Raw genomic sequence first — 14268 nt, 5'->3', positions numbered from 1 at the left:
ATAGTGATGTGGGAACAAAGGCAAGAAGGAAATGGCAGGTAAAATTAAGTTTCCTTATAACCTGCCGCCCGTTGACAAACACTTGAGGCAAATACAGAGTAGAACACTTCTCTAGGAACGCCCTACTGTCCTAACGTTAATGTCTTACTAGAGGGAAAACAACCTTAGCTAGACAACAGCAAGGCCTCAGGCATCTTACGCGTTCTCTTTAGTGTATCAAAGTCCCTCTGGAGGCCTCCCTTTTGTCTTTACCTCCCCCAATTCCATAGTATATAAGCAGTCACTCTACACGACACCAGACACCAGCGCAGCTCTTTCTGCCCGCGGGTCCTGTCCCCGTGCTTCACTAAAATCACCTTTTTTCACCAAAGAAGTCTTCAAGAATTCTTTCTGAGTCGTCAGCTCCAAACGCCACCACCCCCACCATCACCCCAAAACCTCATCACTAGAATGGCTAAAATAAAAAAAACTGATGTGCCGGTTACCTATTGGTGCATATCTTATTACGCCAAAACTTAGTTTGGTAGACAATTACAATCCTTTTGTCTCTTACAACCTCTTTGGGTCAGGAAGTCAGGATGGGGTTGGCTTCGTGAGGCTGGCCTGGGCTGGGGGTGGGAGGCAGTCTGCTGTTGCAGTGAGACTACGGCTGGATGTGGAAAAGGGGGACTGGAGCAGCTGGGGCCTCTCCCTCTTCCTTCACATACTTTTACCGTCTCTCCATGTGGTCTAGTTTGGGCTTCTTCCCAGCATGGCAGCCTCAAGGTATCAGACTTCCTTCCAGGGGGCTGAGGTCTCCAAGGCTAACATGGATGCTGCTGATTACTTTGCACTACCTAGCCAAGAAGCCACAGCCGCACTTTCCTCCCATTCCATGGGTTACAAGTGAGTCAACCAGCCCACCCACATTGAAGGGGCATGGACTTAGACTCTGTCTCTTGATGTGGAAGTGGTTGGAGGCTAGAAGAGCACAGGAGGATGAGAGATACTCTCGCACTCGTTTTTAGAAAACAACCTGTGGTGGATAAGCTCGGCAAGAAAAGCAAATCACACCAGGCCTCGTAAGCCACACTAAAGTTCAGTCTTTTTTTGAGTGAGAGAGAGAGAGAGAGAGAGAGAGAGAGCGAGGGAGGAGCAGGCATAGGCAGGGGACAGAGGATCCCTGTGCTGACAGCAGGGAGCCAAGAGAGCCTGATGCGGGGCTCGAACTCAGGAACTATGAGATCACGCCCTGAGTCGAAGGCAGTCGCTCAACCGACCGAGCCACCCGGCCACCCCTAAAGTTCAGTCTTGCTAGGTATTGTGATGGGGGCCCACTGGAGGGTTTTAAGCAAGAGAGGGAAATTTAGCCAATTGTTTTGAAGAGTTCATTATAGCAGGTTGCGGATAAAGAATTTGTGAGGAGGGTTTGGATGCAGAGAGACCATTTAGGTGGGAGGTCCAGAAGTTCAAGTGCCAAGCATGACCGTGAGTCCAGCCTAGGTAAGGGCACAGGGAGAATGTCGGGGAAGGTTTCTGCCCGTCCAGCTGCTCTGTTCCAGGAGAACCATGGGGAAACAGGTTTGTTTGAGACGCGTTGGGCTTGCAAGGCCCGGGGGGACGTACCGAGACTGGAAGCTGGGAGATGAAAATTTAGTAGACAACCAACAGCATTTTAAAAGGCACAGAAGTGAACGTGTGCGTCAGCCCAAGCTTTAGAATCTCTCTCCTCCTCCCGGACTCACCGCGGACGGGGCCAAGGTCTCACACATACTGAAAGGCGCATGCGCACGCCTACTCCCACGGGCGGCCCCTGGGCGGCAGCTTCCTGCTTGCGCACGCGCGATGTGCGGCGGTCGCCATGGAGACGCGTGGCCCTGGGCTGGCGCTTAGCTCCTGCGGCCGCGGGCTCGGCGGCCGCGGGTCTTGGGCTGCCCCAGGCGCAGGTGGCGGCCGGGAGGGCGGATGGACTGCCGCGGTGGGGCCGGGGCATCCGGGTACGGCGAAGAGGGCGAGGACGAGGAGGAGGAGGAGGAGGAGGAGCGAGAGGGTGACCCTGCGAGCTCGCAGAGACCCAAACTGCCCCCCATAGCAGGCAACGCCTTAGAATTGAGCAAACAGAAGGTGAAGAAGAAAAGGAAGAAGAAGAAGACGAAAGGGTCGGGCAAGGGGGACGGTAAGAGGCGCAGCTAGCGCGGCAGCCTCAGCTCCCGTGCCAGAGTTTCTTTCTTCCTTTCTTTTTTAAAAATGTTTTAATTTACATGTGTTTATTTTTGAGAGACAGAATGAGACAGAGCATGAGCGGAGGAGGGGCAGAGAGAGGAGACACAGAATCTGAAGCAGGTTCCAGGCTCTGAGCTGACAGCACAGAGCCTGATGTGGGGCTCGAATCCACCAACCTCCAACCTCGGAGATCATGACCTGAGCCGAAGTCAGACACTTCACCGACTGAGCCACCCACCCAGGCGCCCCTCCCATGCCAGGGTTTCTTCTCCAAGGTCACCTCTCCCCACTCCTCACAGAGATCCCTCATCTACTTGCAGGACCACTTCAGACCAGAAACAGAAACTCGCCAGTCCCAAACAGAGGTCCTCCCACTTAACGCAACACAGTGATGCCCCAGCCCCACCCATAAAAACCATAGGTGTCCACAGAGACCCCAAATCCTGCGTGGAGAATTCTCTACAGCCTTGGAGACCCTCTACCCCACAGAGATCCCCCACATAGCAGCATTATTCCCACAGAGGGTCCCAGCTCCACACAGCAACTCAGCTTTGCATGGACACCCTCTCAATTTCCTAATCCCTCAGCTGGAACTCAGAATCTTAAATATCCCCGCCTTGCCCACAGAAATTTCAAACCCTCCTACAGAGATCCCCTCATCTTCACACACACACACACACACACACACACTTTCCCCAATCCTAAAATACTAAGACACTAGTGACCAACATGCTCAGAAACGCAGGCTTTTGCCTTCTGTCTCATGTGCTCAGGACACCTGCCCTAGATGTTAGACATCCTGTAAATGCATATAAAGTATCTTTACTGCACAGACTGTCTTCCGCCCCCCCCCCCCCCCACTTTGCCAGGGCCAGCCATCAGCCACACACACACCATCACACTAGTCACTGCTACATACTCTTATACTCCCCAACACCCTCAACAACAACCCCCTTATATCATTATAGTCACCAAATAAAACTCAAGTACAGATACCCCATCAGGCACAGCCTTTCCCAGTCTACACATACACATGGGTCCTCTGCTACACACTCACATTCATAAACCCCACCCCACCCCAGACACTTCCTGCACGCATGTGACTCTACGCCCTCAGGTTCTCCAGCTTTATGGACACCTCACATACATACACACAGCAACACATGCCACAATCCCACGGGCTACCTGTATCTCACAAATTTCCTCTCCCAGAACCGCCCATTCCCCCGATTTCTCAACAGAGGCACTGAGCACCCACTTTATGGAGAGTGCAACCGTGACATGGAATGCACCTGCCTTTGTCACTTGTGTGGTCCCTCTCTGGGGACCGTCCTTGATCCTGGCACAGCAGCCCTGACCTGCAGCATGGTTAGTCCCTGGTTCAAGTTCCTGGGCCCTGGCCCATTGGCCTGCAGAGCTGGTACCCCCTGGCAAGCTGGGGGCAGAAGGAGTCGCAGCCTTCCCCATGTCATCCTTGTATTTGGGGGAGGGAACCACGGGAAGATTATAATGGCTCCTGCGGGTGGAATCTTCACAGAAAGGCAAGAAAGAAATTCTGGAGTTTAGGTCCAAAAGCCCCATGTGTATCTCCAAAACCAAACTGGGAAACTTCTTGTCTTTTTGGCTTCGCTTCTGACTCGAGACGTTGTAATGGCATGTAACTCATACTGTCAGCAGGGGACACCGAGTTGTTTTTGGGGAGTAGGAAGATACAGAAATGCCCAGACAGGATTTTTTTTTTCTTATTTTCTCTTGTTTTGGGAGGGATTTCTGTCTCCCCAAAAGTAGAAGGATGAGCTGATGAAAGAGCCATAACTTACAGTACTTTATATGAGTATTCTACAATTCCGAAATGCTATTAATATAAGAAATATCAGCACAAGCCACGAAGCAGAAGTATTTCCCGGCTTGGCATAATATTGCTTTCCACAATCAGATGTAGGGAGCGTCTCTGTTGTTCTCATTTCTCCCATCATGAAGAAGTCTGCACTAGGGGTAGAGACTCCTGGAAGCGGAAGGTACCTCGATGTGCATGTGGAGCATGGTGGAAAGAACAGGGCACTGGGAGTCAGGCCTGTGTTCAAATCCTGGTCCTGCCACTCACTATGTGACGTTGCTTGAGTTAGACTTTTTTTTCTTATTTATTTATTTATTTATTTATTTATTTATTTATTTATTTAGAGAAAGAGCACGAGTAGGGGAGGGGCAGAGAGAGAGGGAGAGAGAGAATCCCGAGCAGGCTCCGTGCCCTCAGCACAGAGCCCGATACAGGGCTCGAACTCACAAACCATGAGATCATGACCAGAGCCAAATCAAGGGTCGGACGCTTAACGGACTGAGCCACCCAGGTGCCCCCGTTAAGACTTCTGGAGTCTCAGTTTCCTCAGCTGGAAAATAGGGCTGATAGACTTTATCCAGAGGACCTGGCCTACAGTATGTACTCAATAAATGGTTCCTCCTCCCCGCAAAATGACCTGACGGAAAGCATAGAGCCAGTGCGTGTGTACAGGTTGGTGGGCTTGGCTAGCTGAGCTCTAGGTCCCCAGGGGCCTCCACCCCCTCACATCTTTGGTGACTCGGGCATCGCAACCGAGCAGGCGGAGGGCAGGCAGCAGGCTGACAACCGCTAACACCTTTCATCTGCTCAGCAGATAAACATCAGAGTCGAGGCCTGAAGAATCAGCAGCTGTCCTCATCCTTCCACGACATCTTAAGTCCCCGCAAAGATCCCGGCCCGAGGCCAGAGCGCAAGCAGGACAAAGCTGAAAGCAAGCCCACGCCCCCTTACTCCTCCACTCGAAGTCTCCGCTCTGTCGCTGAAATAGAAGAGCACCTCGCCAAGCAGGTCAACGAAAGCCTGCGTTGGGATGGAATTCTCGCCGACCCGGAGGCAGAGAAGGAAAGGATTCGCGTATATAAACTGAACCGGAGGAAGCGGTACCGGCTCTTGGCCCTGAAGGGCCTCCACCCTGACCCGTGCGCCGAGGAGGACCCGGAGAGCCGACCCTACCTCCCGGAGACAGACGGTGGCCCCGACGGCAGGAAAGCCCACCACCCCGATCCCTTCTTCCGAGGCACTGTCACACATTCTGACCTGGCTCTGCCAGAGTGACCATCCCCCCCCCCCCCCCCCCGACACCGACCGGCTTGTGCATTGTCCTCCCCACAGGTTTACCCTTAGAAAAGAATAATAAAAAGAAATCGGACCTCCGTCGGAAGGAAGCGGATGTCTGGTGAGTCCGGCGGGTTGGCCTCTCTCCTTCCACCAGGGCGTCCGAATCGGCCGGGGGAACCGCAGTCCCTTAACCTCCGCAGTGTAATGGACAGAGCTGCTTCAGGATTTTTTGTTTCTTTCTCGGACAAGTTGGCATCTCTTTCTTACTTAATTTCTCGTCGCAGATGTCTGTCATCTCCCCCTCAGAAAGAGAATGTGTAGATGATCTCAGTTCTAAATCTTAAGCTAATTTAACGGGTAAAACACAGCATGCTTCCCTGGGCCAGAGAAAAGTGCCTCAAATATCCTGGAGCCTTTTTTTTTTTTTTTTTTTTTTTTTTTTTAAATTACACACACTCCCTGCCCTGATGTGGTTGTCAAAATAACTGAGTTCCAGAACTCCAACCCTGGGAGATAATTATGAGAAGGCTCAAAAGGAATATTGCTTCTCTTCTAAATATGGTCCTCCCAGAGAGCAAATTGCTGGTTGCCAGAGGGGAAGGGGTGGGGGCATGGGGGAAATGGGTAAAGGGGCCCAACTGCTCAGTGATGGATGGTAAGCACACTTGTGGTGGTGATCACCTTGTCGTGTGGGCAAATACTGAATTATAATGTACACCTGGAACGCCGTAATGTTATATACCAATTTTATCTCACTTAAAAAATATATATATATATTGTCCTCTAATCCCCTAAAACGGGATTTTAAGCAAAGTTCTGGAGGATTAAAAAGACCTTACTATGCTACTTGTCCTAAATTAATATCCTTCCCTCGCACGAGTATTTATTGAGGGCCATGTGTTGGGTTAGTTTGGGTTTTCCAGAAGCAGATCCCGAGACAAAGACCCAAATGCAACTAGATTATTTGGGGGGCAAAGGAAAGGTCAGTAGAGAAGGCACAGGAGGGAAAGACCATCAGTCCAGGGACACTGTTAAACCAGTTTCCATACTGGGTAGCTGGAGCTTATCCAGCCCGAGAGTGAGGGAGCTGGGCTGTTATACTGCCCATAGGCATTGGCTGAGGTGTGGTGCTGGGGGGGGGGGGGGCGTGTTAATTTCCTGTCATTTCCAGCCTGCCAAAGGTGTGGGCCTTGAGACCTACTTCCGTTGGGGGCACGGGGATCACCCTCAGGCACAAAGATGCAGCCCTCGTGAGGGGTCCAAGGGATAGGGTAGTTTCTATGCAGCATAGTGTAGGGCCCAAGAGGGTCAGAGCGGAGGTCTAAGATCAGGTCCCTGCCTTCTGAGGAATTAAAGACCTGCAGTGTACTCAGGAAAAGTTGAAAGCCAATACAAAACATCACAATGCCTTTTTGAAAGTTAAGCACAAGTGGTCATCTTGGTCCCTGTTAGCCCCAGCTGACCGAGCAGCCTTCTTCCTGCCTTAAACAGCTGCTTACAGAGTTTTCACGTTTGGAAGAGGCCTGTCCTCCCCTGGAGAGCCCCCCTGGCAGGGGCCCTCGAGCAGACAGCAATGGCCCTCTCTGTGTGGCCATCCAGGTTGAAGGGCAACCATGGAATCACGTGAAGGGAACGTGGGCTTTGGTGCGGCCCCAAAGGGAGGAGGACAGGGGATGTGTGCCACAGGACCTTGCCCGACACCCCAGTGCTCAAGGTGAAGACAGCAGAGGGTGGAAAGCTGGGCTGCACCTCCCGTGGTCTTCGGGTCAGCCACAGTGTGCCTGAGGGAGTGCGGCGCATGGAAGGGTCTGTGGCCTCAGGATGTCTTGGTCGCTTTGCATTAGAGCTTTCTTTCCGTGGGTGGTGAGAGTGGGGATGGCCTGTGGTCACCTTTCTGCTATGAGACAGTCTGGCATAGTGGTGGAAATGATGAGTTCTGACGTCAGAGCTGAATTTTTCTCTTTCCCACTATATGTGCGGGCTGTGTCACCTCGGGCACACGGAATGGCCTCTCCAAGCATGAGTCACCGTATCTGGAAAGAGGGACGCAGATACCTACCTCAGTGCCGTGAGAATCACATGCAATAATTACGTAGGGCATTTGGCATAGCGCCTCGCCCCCTGGGAAGCACGCAATCCATAGTAGGAGTTTTGGCGATGATGTTTTGGGCCGGGGTAACTCCGCAGCTGTTGGAGAGACCGGCCTGGTGCTGGTGTAGAGCTCACCTCATCAAAGGGCGAGCTTCACAAAGAAATGGGGATTCAGTGGCTGGCCAATTCAAAGAAGCCACAAAACAAAGTCCTGGGGTGCAGCCAAGAGGGAATGTGGGAGGAGTGAAGCCAGGGTCTCAGAGTCTGGTGTTTGGGGGGCCTTTGGGCTGAACAAAAAAGTGCCTACTTGGAACTTGGAACCTTTTTATTACGAAGTGGTTTTCCATTTTGTGAATATACGCCACAGACATTTCAGTCACTGTGAAATGGACACATTGCAGTTACCTCATATGGCTCTAGTGAATAAAACTGTCATGAGTGTGCTCCTTTTTTGGACACGTTTTCATTTCTCTTGGATAACTATCTACTGGTATTTCGTTGTGGTTTTATTTGGCATTTCCCTGACATCTAATGATGTTGAACACCTTTTCGTGTGCTCATATCGCATCCATGTATCTGCCTTTGTGAAGTGTCTGTTCAAGTCCCTTGCCCATTTAAAAAATATGTATGTATTTTTAATGTTTATTTTTGAGAGAGAGAGAGAGAGCGCGTGTGAGCAGGGGAAGGGCAGAGAGAGAAAGAGGGAGAATCCCAAGCAGGCTCTACACTGCCAGTGCAGAGCCCAACGTGGGGCTTGACCCCACAAACCGTGAGATCATGACCTGAGCTGAAATCAAGAGTTGGATGCTCAGCCGACTGAACCATCCAAGTGCCCCCATCGCCCATTTTTAACAGGGTTGTTCATCTTTCAATGTTGACTTGTAGGAGCTCTTTGTATATTCTGGATATAAGTCCTTTGTCAGATGTAAATCTTTTTTGTCTGGATTACCTTTTATTTTCTTAAAGGAGTCTTTGAAGAACAGAAGTTTATATATAGAGAGAGTTTGATGTATCTTTTCTTCAGATTTTCTATTTCATTGTGTCAATTTGGTAAGATAAGTTTGTCAAAGGAATTTCCCCTTTTTAACTAAGCTGTCAAATTCATTGGCATAAAGTTGTTCCTAATATTACCTTAGTATACTTTCGGTGCCTGTGAGATCTGTATGCAAATCATGGCATTGGTAATTTGTGCTATTTCTCGATCAATCTACGAGTGGGAACTGCCCCACACAGTTACTGATAATTGGGGTTACTGCAGGGTCCCCTTCTTGTTCTTTTAGCCTGCTGACACCTGTGTGATCAATCCTCTATATGAAATCCCCTCTGCTGGAAATATCTAGTATGATTTGGGCCTTGCTGACTGGACTCTGATTGTCATGCATGGTTTATACCAGCATTTCTTAAAGTGCATTTCAAAAAACATTAGTGCTATGTTTTTTAGTCCTTCATTAGTCCATGAAATGCTCCTGGGTCCTCTGGTCCAATGAGTTTAGAATATTCTTCAAACTAGATTTTCCCTATTGAAGATTCTACATCCACATTATCATATTAAAGGCTAGGGTAGTTTATTGCACAGCAAATATTTACTCCTCCCACATTCATGGGGGAAGTATGGTTCCCTGACCCACTGATGTTAGGTTTGACCATGCAACTTGCTTTGGCCAATAGAACATGCATGGAAGTGACTGGGTGGCAGTTCCTAGTGCAAACTTTAAGAGGTTTTGTATGTTTCTACTTGCTCCTCTGGGATCTTTTGACCTCTTGCATGAGAAGAATGTGCCCCAGGTAATCTCTCTAGCCTGCTTCAGAGACAAGTGGAATGAACCTGAACTCAACACCTGACCTTGGGCAGAACTGCCCTATCAGGCCTATAAACTTTTACACAAGAAATTAATGCTGCTGTGTGCCACTGCGATTTTGTGGCTGGTAAGCAGCAAAAGCTGACTAATGCAGGTGTTCTAAACACTAGCGGTTTTGTTTTGTTTTGATATTTATTTAGAGACAGAGAGAGACAGAGTGCTAGTGGGGCAGCGTCGGAGAGAGAGGGAGACACAGAATCCGAAACAGATTCCAGGCTCTGAGCTCTCAGCACAGAGCCGGATGAAAGGCTCAAACCCATGAACTGTGAAACCATGACCTGAGCCGAAGTCAGGTGCTTAACCAACTGAGCCACACAGGTGCCCCACTAATGTGGGTGTTCTAAAGAGCCCTGCAATGAACATATTTGGTATTTTCAGCTTTTCGTTTTCCCAAACTTATTTTTTTTTAATGTTTAATTCTTTTATTTTGAGAGAGAGCAGCAGAGGGGCAGAGAGAGACAGAGAGAAAGAATCCTAAGCAGGCTCCATGCTGTCGGCATTGACAAGAGCCCAGTGTGGGACTCGATCTCATGAACTATGAGATGATGACCTGAGCTGAAGCCAAGAGTTGGACGCTTAACTGACTGAGCCACCCAGCACGCCTTCCCAAACTTATTTGATCAAAGAACCTCCTTTTGGTCCATAGAAAGAACTCTGGGAAGTAGTGTTATGCACAAAACACTTTGTAGTGATTATACTCTAAAACAAAATTATTAGAATTTAATTTTGAGGGTCACCTGGGTGGCTCAGTCAGTTAAGTGTCTAACTTCAGCTCAGGTCATGATCTCACGGTTCACGGGTATGAGCCCTGCGTCGGGCTCTGTGATGACAGCTCAGAGCCTGGAGCCTGCTTCAGATTCTGTGTCTCCCTTTCTCTCTGTCCCTCCCCTGCTCGCACTCTGTCTCTCTCTCTCTCTTTCTCTCAAAAATAAATAAAACATTAAAAAATTTTTGAAAAGAGGCGGGTTTGTTTGCAATATGATTTGTTACCTAATCAATAAGGTCATTCATTTTTCACATTTCTGGGAAGTATACCAAAAAGGCTTCCTAAGATTTATCATATTATTAGGGGTGCCTGGGTGACTCAGTCGGTTAAGCATCTGACTCTTGGTTTTGGCTCAGGTCATGATCTCACAGTTTCGTGAGTTTGAGCCCCACATTGGGCTCTGTGCTCTCTCTCTCTCTCTGCCCCTCCCCTGCTCACGCTGTCTCTGTCTGTCTCAAAAATAATAAACTTAGGGGTGCCTGGGTGGCGCAGTCGGTTAAAGCGTCCGACTTCAGCCAGGTCACGATCTCGCGGTCCGTGAGTTCGAGCCCCGCGTCAGGCTCTGGGCTGATGGCTCAGAGCCTGGAGCCTGTTTCCGATTCTGTGTCTCCCTCTCTCTCTGCCCCTCCCCCGTTCATGCTCTGTCTCTCTCTGTCCCAAAAATAAATAAACGTTGAAAAAAAAATAATAAACTTAAAGTAAAAAAAAAAAAGATTTATCATATTGTTAATTACACCTACTACTTTTTCCCTTGAGATACCAGCTTAATCTGATATTCTCAGAAAGATACTTTTCAAGGAAAAAGTGAAATATTAATTTCAACATGTATTTGCTTCTCTCTACACACACACACACACACGTACACAATTATAGCTTTAATCTTACTTTAAATATTTTTCCAACAAAACCTTGAAACTGCTATTAGCTCATTCATTTTATGGGAAATTTACACTATATAACCTAAGTGGCAATATCAGTTCTTGTTGTCATCCCTACCAGCCAAATCAGACTTCATTTCTGTTAAAAAGAGACTGGCTTTAAATATATATACGTATGATAATATAGAAATGATAACATGCATTCCTGGGACATACTTGAGTTGTAACTCGAGGCCTAACAGATAAGGCACAGAGCCTTGCCATGAATTTGACACTTGAATGAAATAATACGCCTTCACATTTCTTATCAACTCTCTTCTTATCAACACTTTGCCCACAGGGACTTTCCTTCAGGGAAGGCAACAGTCTGAGATTGAAGAGACTGTGGGTATTAAATGAATAGTGTTATCACTTCAACTGCCTCACTTTATGAGACGTCGGAAGGAAGAACTTCCCAACACAGGCCAATCTTGCTTCTGCTACCATACTTCGTTCTTGACGAAATTATGTGTAGTACAATGACAGACATGAATCCCTCCAGTGGGGTTTTGGTGCCCCGATACCGAGGTTTCTGTCCCTTTGTCTAGTGCCTATGGGTTTTTCCAGCCCAGAGCAACATCCCACCATAAAATTAAGATGTGTTAGACTAACACGTATATTTCTTCTGCAAAATGGGAGAAAGGCAACTTGAAAGGGGAGGTGGGGAGGAAGGAATGGCCCAGTCACAGCTGCAGGGCAGATGGGTTTCAGGAAAGAGTACACATTGAATCTAGGAACAAATTATTTAAAACTGCGTGTGCCAAGGGGTCCCTGTGAAATCTTCTTGTACGCCTAGGGGAATGCATACTCCCGACAGAAATGTGATATGATTAAAGCACAATCACGTCTTAAAATTTCTCAAGTTGAGGAGTTGTTCTTCTCACGTTTCTTCACCAAAACATTACAATTTTACTTTAAAAAAAGAGAGGCATCTCTAAGTTTTGTTTCTTTAAAGATAATTTATTGTTAAATGAAGAAGTCACAAAGCAAAATGGAATGGGACAGATGTCAAGATAAATTGAAAAAGTAGTTTTTGTCAAATGCTCTTCTGGATCTCCTAAGGTTAGAAACAGGAAAAGAGTTGAATGAAAAGGTAATCGTTCTTTTTAACAGGTCTGAATTTGAAAAGAAAACAACTTTTGTCCGAAAATACAAATCCGCTTTATTACATAAAAGCTATATTTTAAGAGACTGAAAAAAAAGTTTTTTTTTTTTTTTTTTTTTTAAGTAGGCTCCACGCCCAACGTGGGGCTCAAATTCACGACCCTGAGATCAAGAGTCGCGTGCTCTTCCTACTGAGCGAGCCAGGTGCCCCAAAGACTTTTTACTTAATAAGTAAACTGTATCTCTCAGATATGCTTAGGAATGTTTGGTTTTAATGAGCAAGTTTTAGAAATCATTGCTTCCACCTTGTAAACTAACACAAATCCACCAAAGGTCAACGTCATTTATTCACCAAAGTGTCCCATCACATCTTCATATGCTTCCTTTCTTGCAACTTGCAGAAAGCAGGTATGAAGAAAAAGAGAAGGTGAGAAAGATCTACAGTTGGTTCCCTAGTGAATAACTTAAAACCTGCTTTTCCATTTGTATTACACATTCACAATCGATCCCTTCTACTTACATTACTGATACATTTCAGATTCTCTCCACACCTAGAATGATTTTCCCGAACTTAACCCAACCCCCAAAACAAACAAGTCTCGTATGGACATCTCAAAGCGCGGCTGTGTTCAAAGGCTATGTTCTCCCACATGTCTCTCCTGCCATGCTGTCCACAGTACTGTTCTGAGTTCATTCAAGTGTCCCCACTGGGCCAGAGCAAAGCCTTGGGAATTCTCTTAACATAACTTAAAAATTACATTTACCACTTGTCTTCAATGATAAGATTATGAAATCAGAGAGGAAAATTCGTGTTTGTCAAGAAATGCCAGGTAATTTTCCAGAAGCAGACAGTACTTGTTACTCTGCATGACGGAGCGGGGTGTGGAATCCCAGGGGGCCCCTTTACGGGTTCCGGCTCAACTTCGCTACGGCACACTCAGGACCATGGACCCCACCACGGGTTCCACCGAGAGATGCGTCCGAACAGGGGCACGACAGACTAAACATTGTTAAAGCTGAAGAGGACACCGGACAGATTGTCTCGAGGGGCTTCCGATAACGTTAAAGGAGAGTGATTATCAGCACACCTGCTCTCCTCAGAACAAAGGTCCCTGCTGTGGCTCCAGGGTACTTACAGAGTTGTCAATTTCGCTCTTGGGACACACAGAAACCATCCACAGAAACCCAAAGATACAGCGGGAATCCGGATTTACGATACCCTATAACCCTCGAGCACATGAGAGAACATGGTTGTATTCAAAGGAAATATCCGTGGAATGTTCTTTCCAATAGTGGAAGATCAAAAGCCATCTGCCACCTTCTTCACTCAAAAACCTCAGGGAGAGGCAGGAAGAAGTACACGCTGGGGCAGGGAGGAGGCAGGGTGGGCAGGGAGCCAAAGCCAGAGACAGCCTGGCCCACCGCACCCTCCGGCCCATCGGCCATTTCTGCTTCTGAGGCCAGTTCAGCCGAATTCACGAAGTGTCTTCCATCCGCACCTAATGCCCTGATTGTCACTTACACTAAAATAAGCACTTTCGAGAAATATGTACCATCGCGACAGTGCCCGGGTTTTGGAGTTTGACTTGTGACATTAACCCCTATCCTGAAGTCACCCTTCCTTCACCCGGAGGGGGTTGGAGTGATTTTCTTGCTTTTGGGCTTAGACCTAAGGCACTGGTGGAATTCTCTGCAGTGTGGACGCCGTCAGTCAAAGTCTGAAAAGCAGTTGAACCAGGATCCCTGGAGAGAGGACAACCATCCTGATGAAACAGATTACCAGAAACATCTACCTCTGTCCCCTCCCAGACAGCGGTAAGTCCTAGGTGTGGCCGTCCATTCCCACCGTGAGCAAAACTCCCTCGTGGAATCCCCAAAAGTAGTTTCCCTAAGCATTCTTTAAAAATGCTGTTTCTCTCAAAAGGGCCCTCTGCTATGTTTTGCCTTATGAAAAAATAGGAAAGTATTTGGAAACCCCAAAATACATATCAGGAGAGTTACACAAGCCTGAGGACACATTACCAGATGCCAAGGGTTCAAGGCGCTTTGCCAGAGCCCAAGCTTGGAACTAATGGGTGGAAGGAATAAGAACAAAGCCGTTGCTCTCAAATTGGCCAGTTTGACCTGACTGTCCTGAAGAGGTGAGAACAGGGTGAAACTTTCTTTCTTTCTTTCTTTCTTTCTTTCTTTCTTTCTTTCTTTCTTTCTTTCTTT

At 47.8% G+C, this 14268-nt stretch overlaps 2 protein-coding genes across 5 annotated transcripts in view; one reads left to right on the top strand and one right to left on the bottom strand.

Annotated features, from left to right (window-relative positions):
- The first annotated feature begins 1842 nt into the window (after positions 1-1842).
- On the top strand, positions 1843-7851 carry LIAT1 (ligand of ATE1). Of its 4 annotated transcripts, XR_005784709.1 has the most exons (3): positions 2357-2477; positions 3444-3570; positions 4854-4960. XR_005784709.1 is itself a non-coding variant. In XM_040455469.1 (2 exons), exons 1-2 carry the CDS (start codon positions 1945-1947, stop codon positions 5312-5314), a joined length of 675 nt encoding a protein of 224 aa, XP_040311403.1. In that variant the 5' UTR covers positions 1843-1944; the 3' UTR covers positions 5315-7851. The 4 variants fall into 4 exon arrangements, 1 of the variants encoding a protein (XP_040311403.1); XM_040455469.1 differs by lacking the exons at positions 2357-2477; positions 3444-3570 and adding an exon at positions 1843-2155 and having other exon boundaries at positions 4851-7851; XR_005784708.1 differs by having other exon boundaries at positions 2357-3570.
- A 4038-nt stretch (positions 7852-11889) lies between these two features.
- The window catches only part of RFLNB (refilin B), an 8360-nt gene continuing 5981 nt past the window's right edge, over positions 11890-14268 (bottom strand). The window contains exon 3 of the mRNA XM_040455468.1: positions 11890-14268. This exon is cut by the window's right edge and continues 980 nt beyond it. The gene's annotated coding sequence lies outside the window, so the exon portion shown is untranslated.

Source organism: Herpailurus yagouaroundi, unplaced genomic scaffold, assembly GCF_014898765.1.
Source record: "Herpailurus yagouaroundi ecotype Mexico unplaced genomic scaffold, PumYag 215, whole genome shotgun sequence".
In the NCBI taxonomy this organism is placed as follows: domain Eukaryota; kingdom Metazoa; phylum Chordata; class Mammalia; order Carnivora; family Felidae; genus Herpailurus; species Herpailurus yagouaroundi.
Note: the sequence above shows the minus strand (reverse complement) of the source record. Positions and strands in the feature narration are given on the sequence as shown.

Excerpts from the sequence above, each read along its gene's own strand:
- LIAT1 (XM_040455469.1), top strand. The coding sequence starts at position 1,945 with ATGGACTGCCGCGGTGGGGCCGGGGCATCCGGGTACGGCGAAGAGGGC. Across the intron at positions 2,156-4,850 it reads AGGGTCGGGCAAGGGGGACG|CAGATAAACATCAGAGTCGA; the intron begins GTAAGAGGCGCA and ends TCATCTGCTCAG.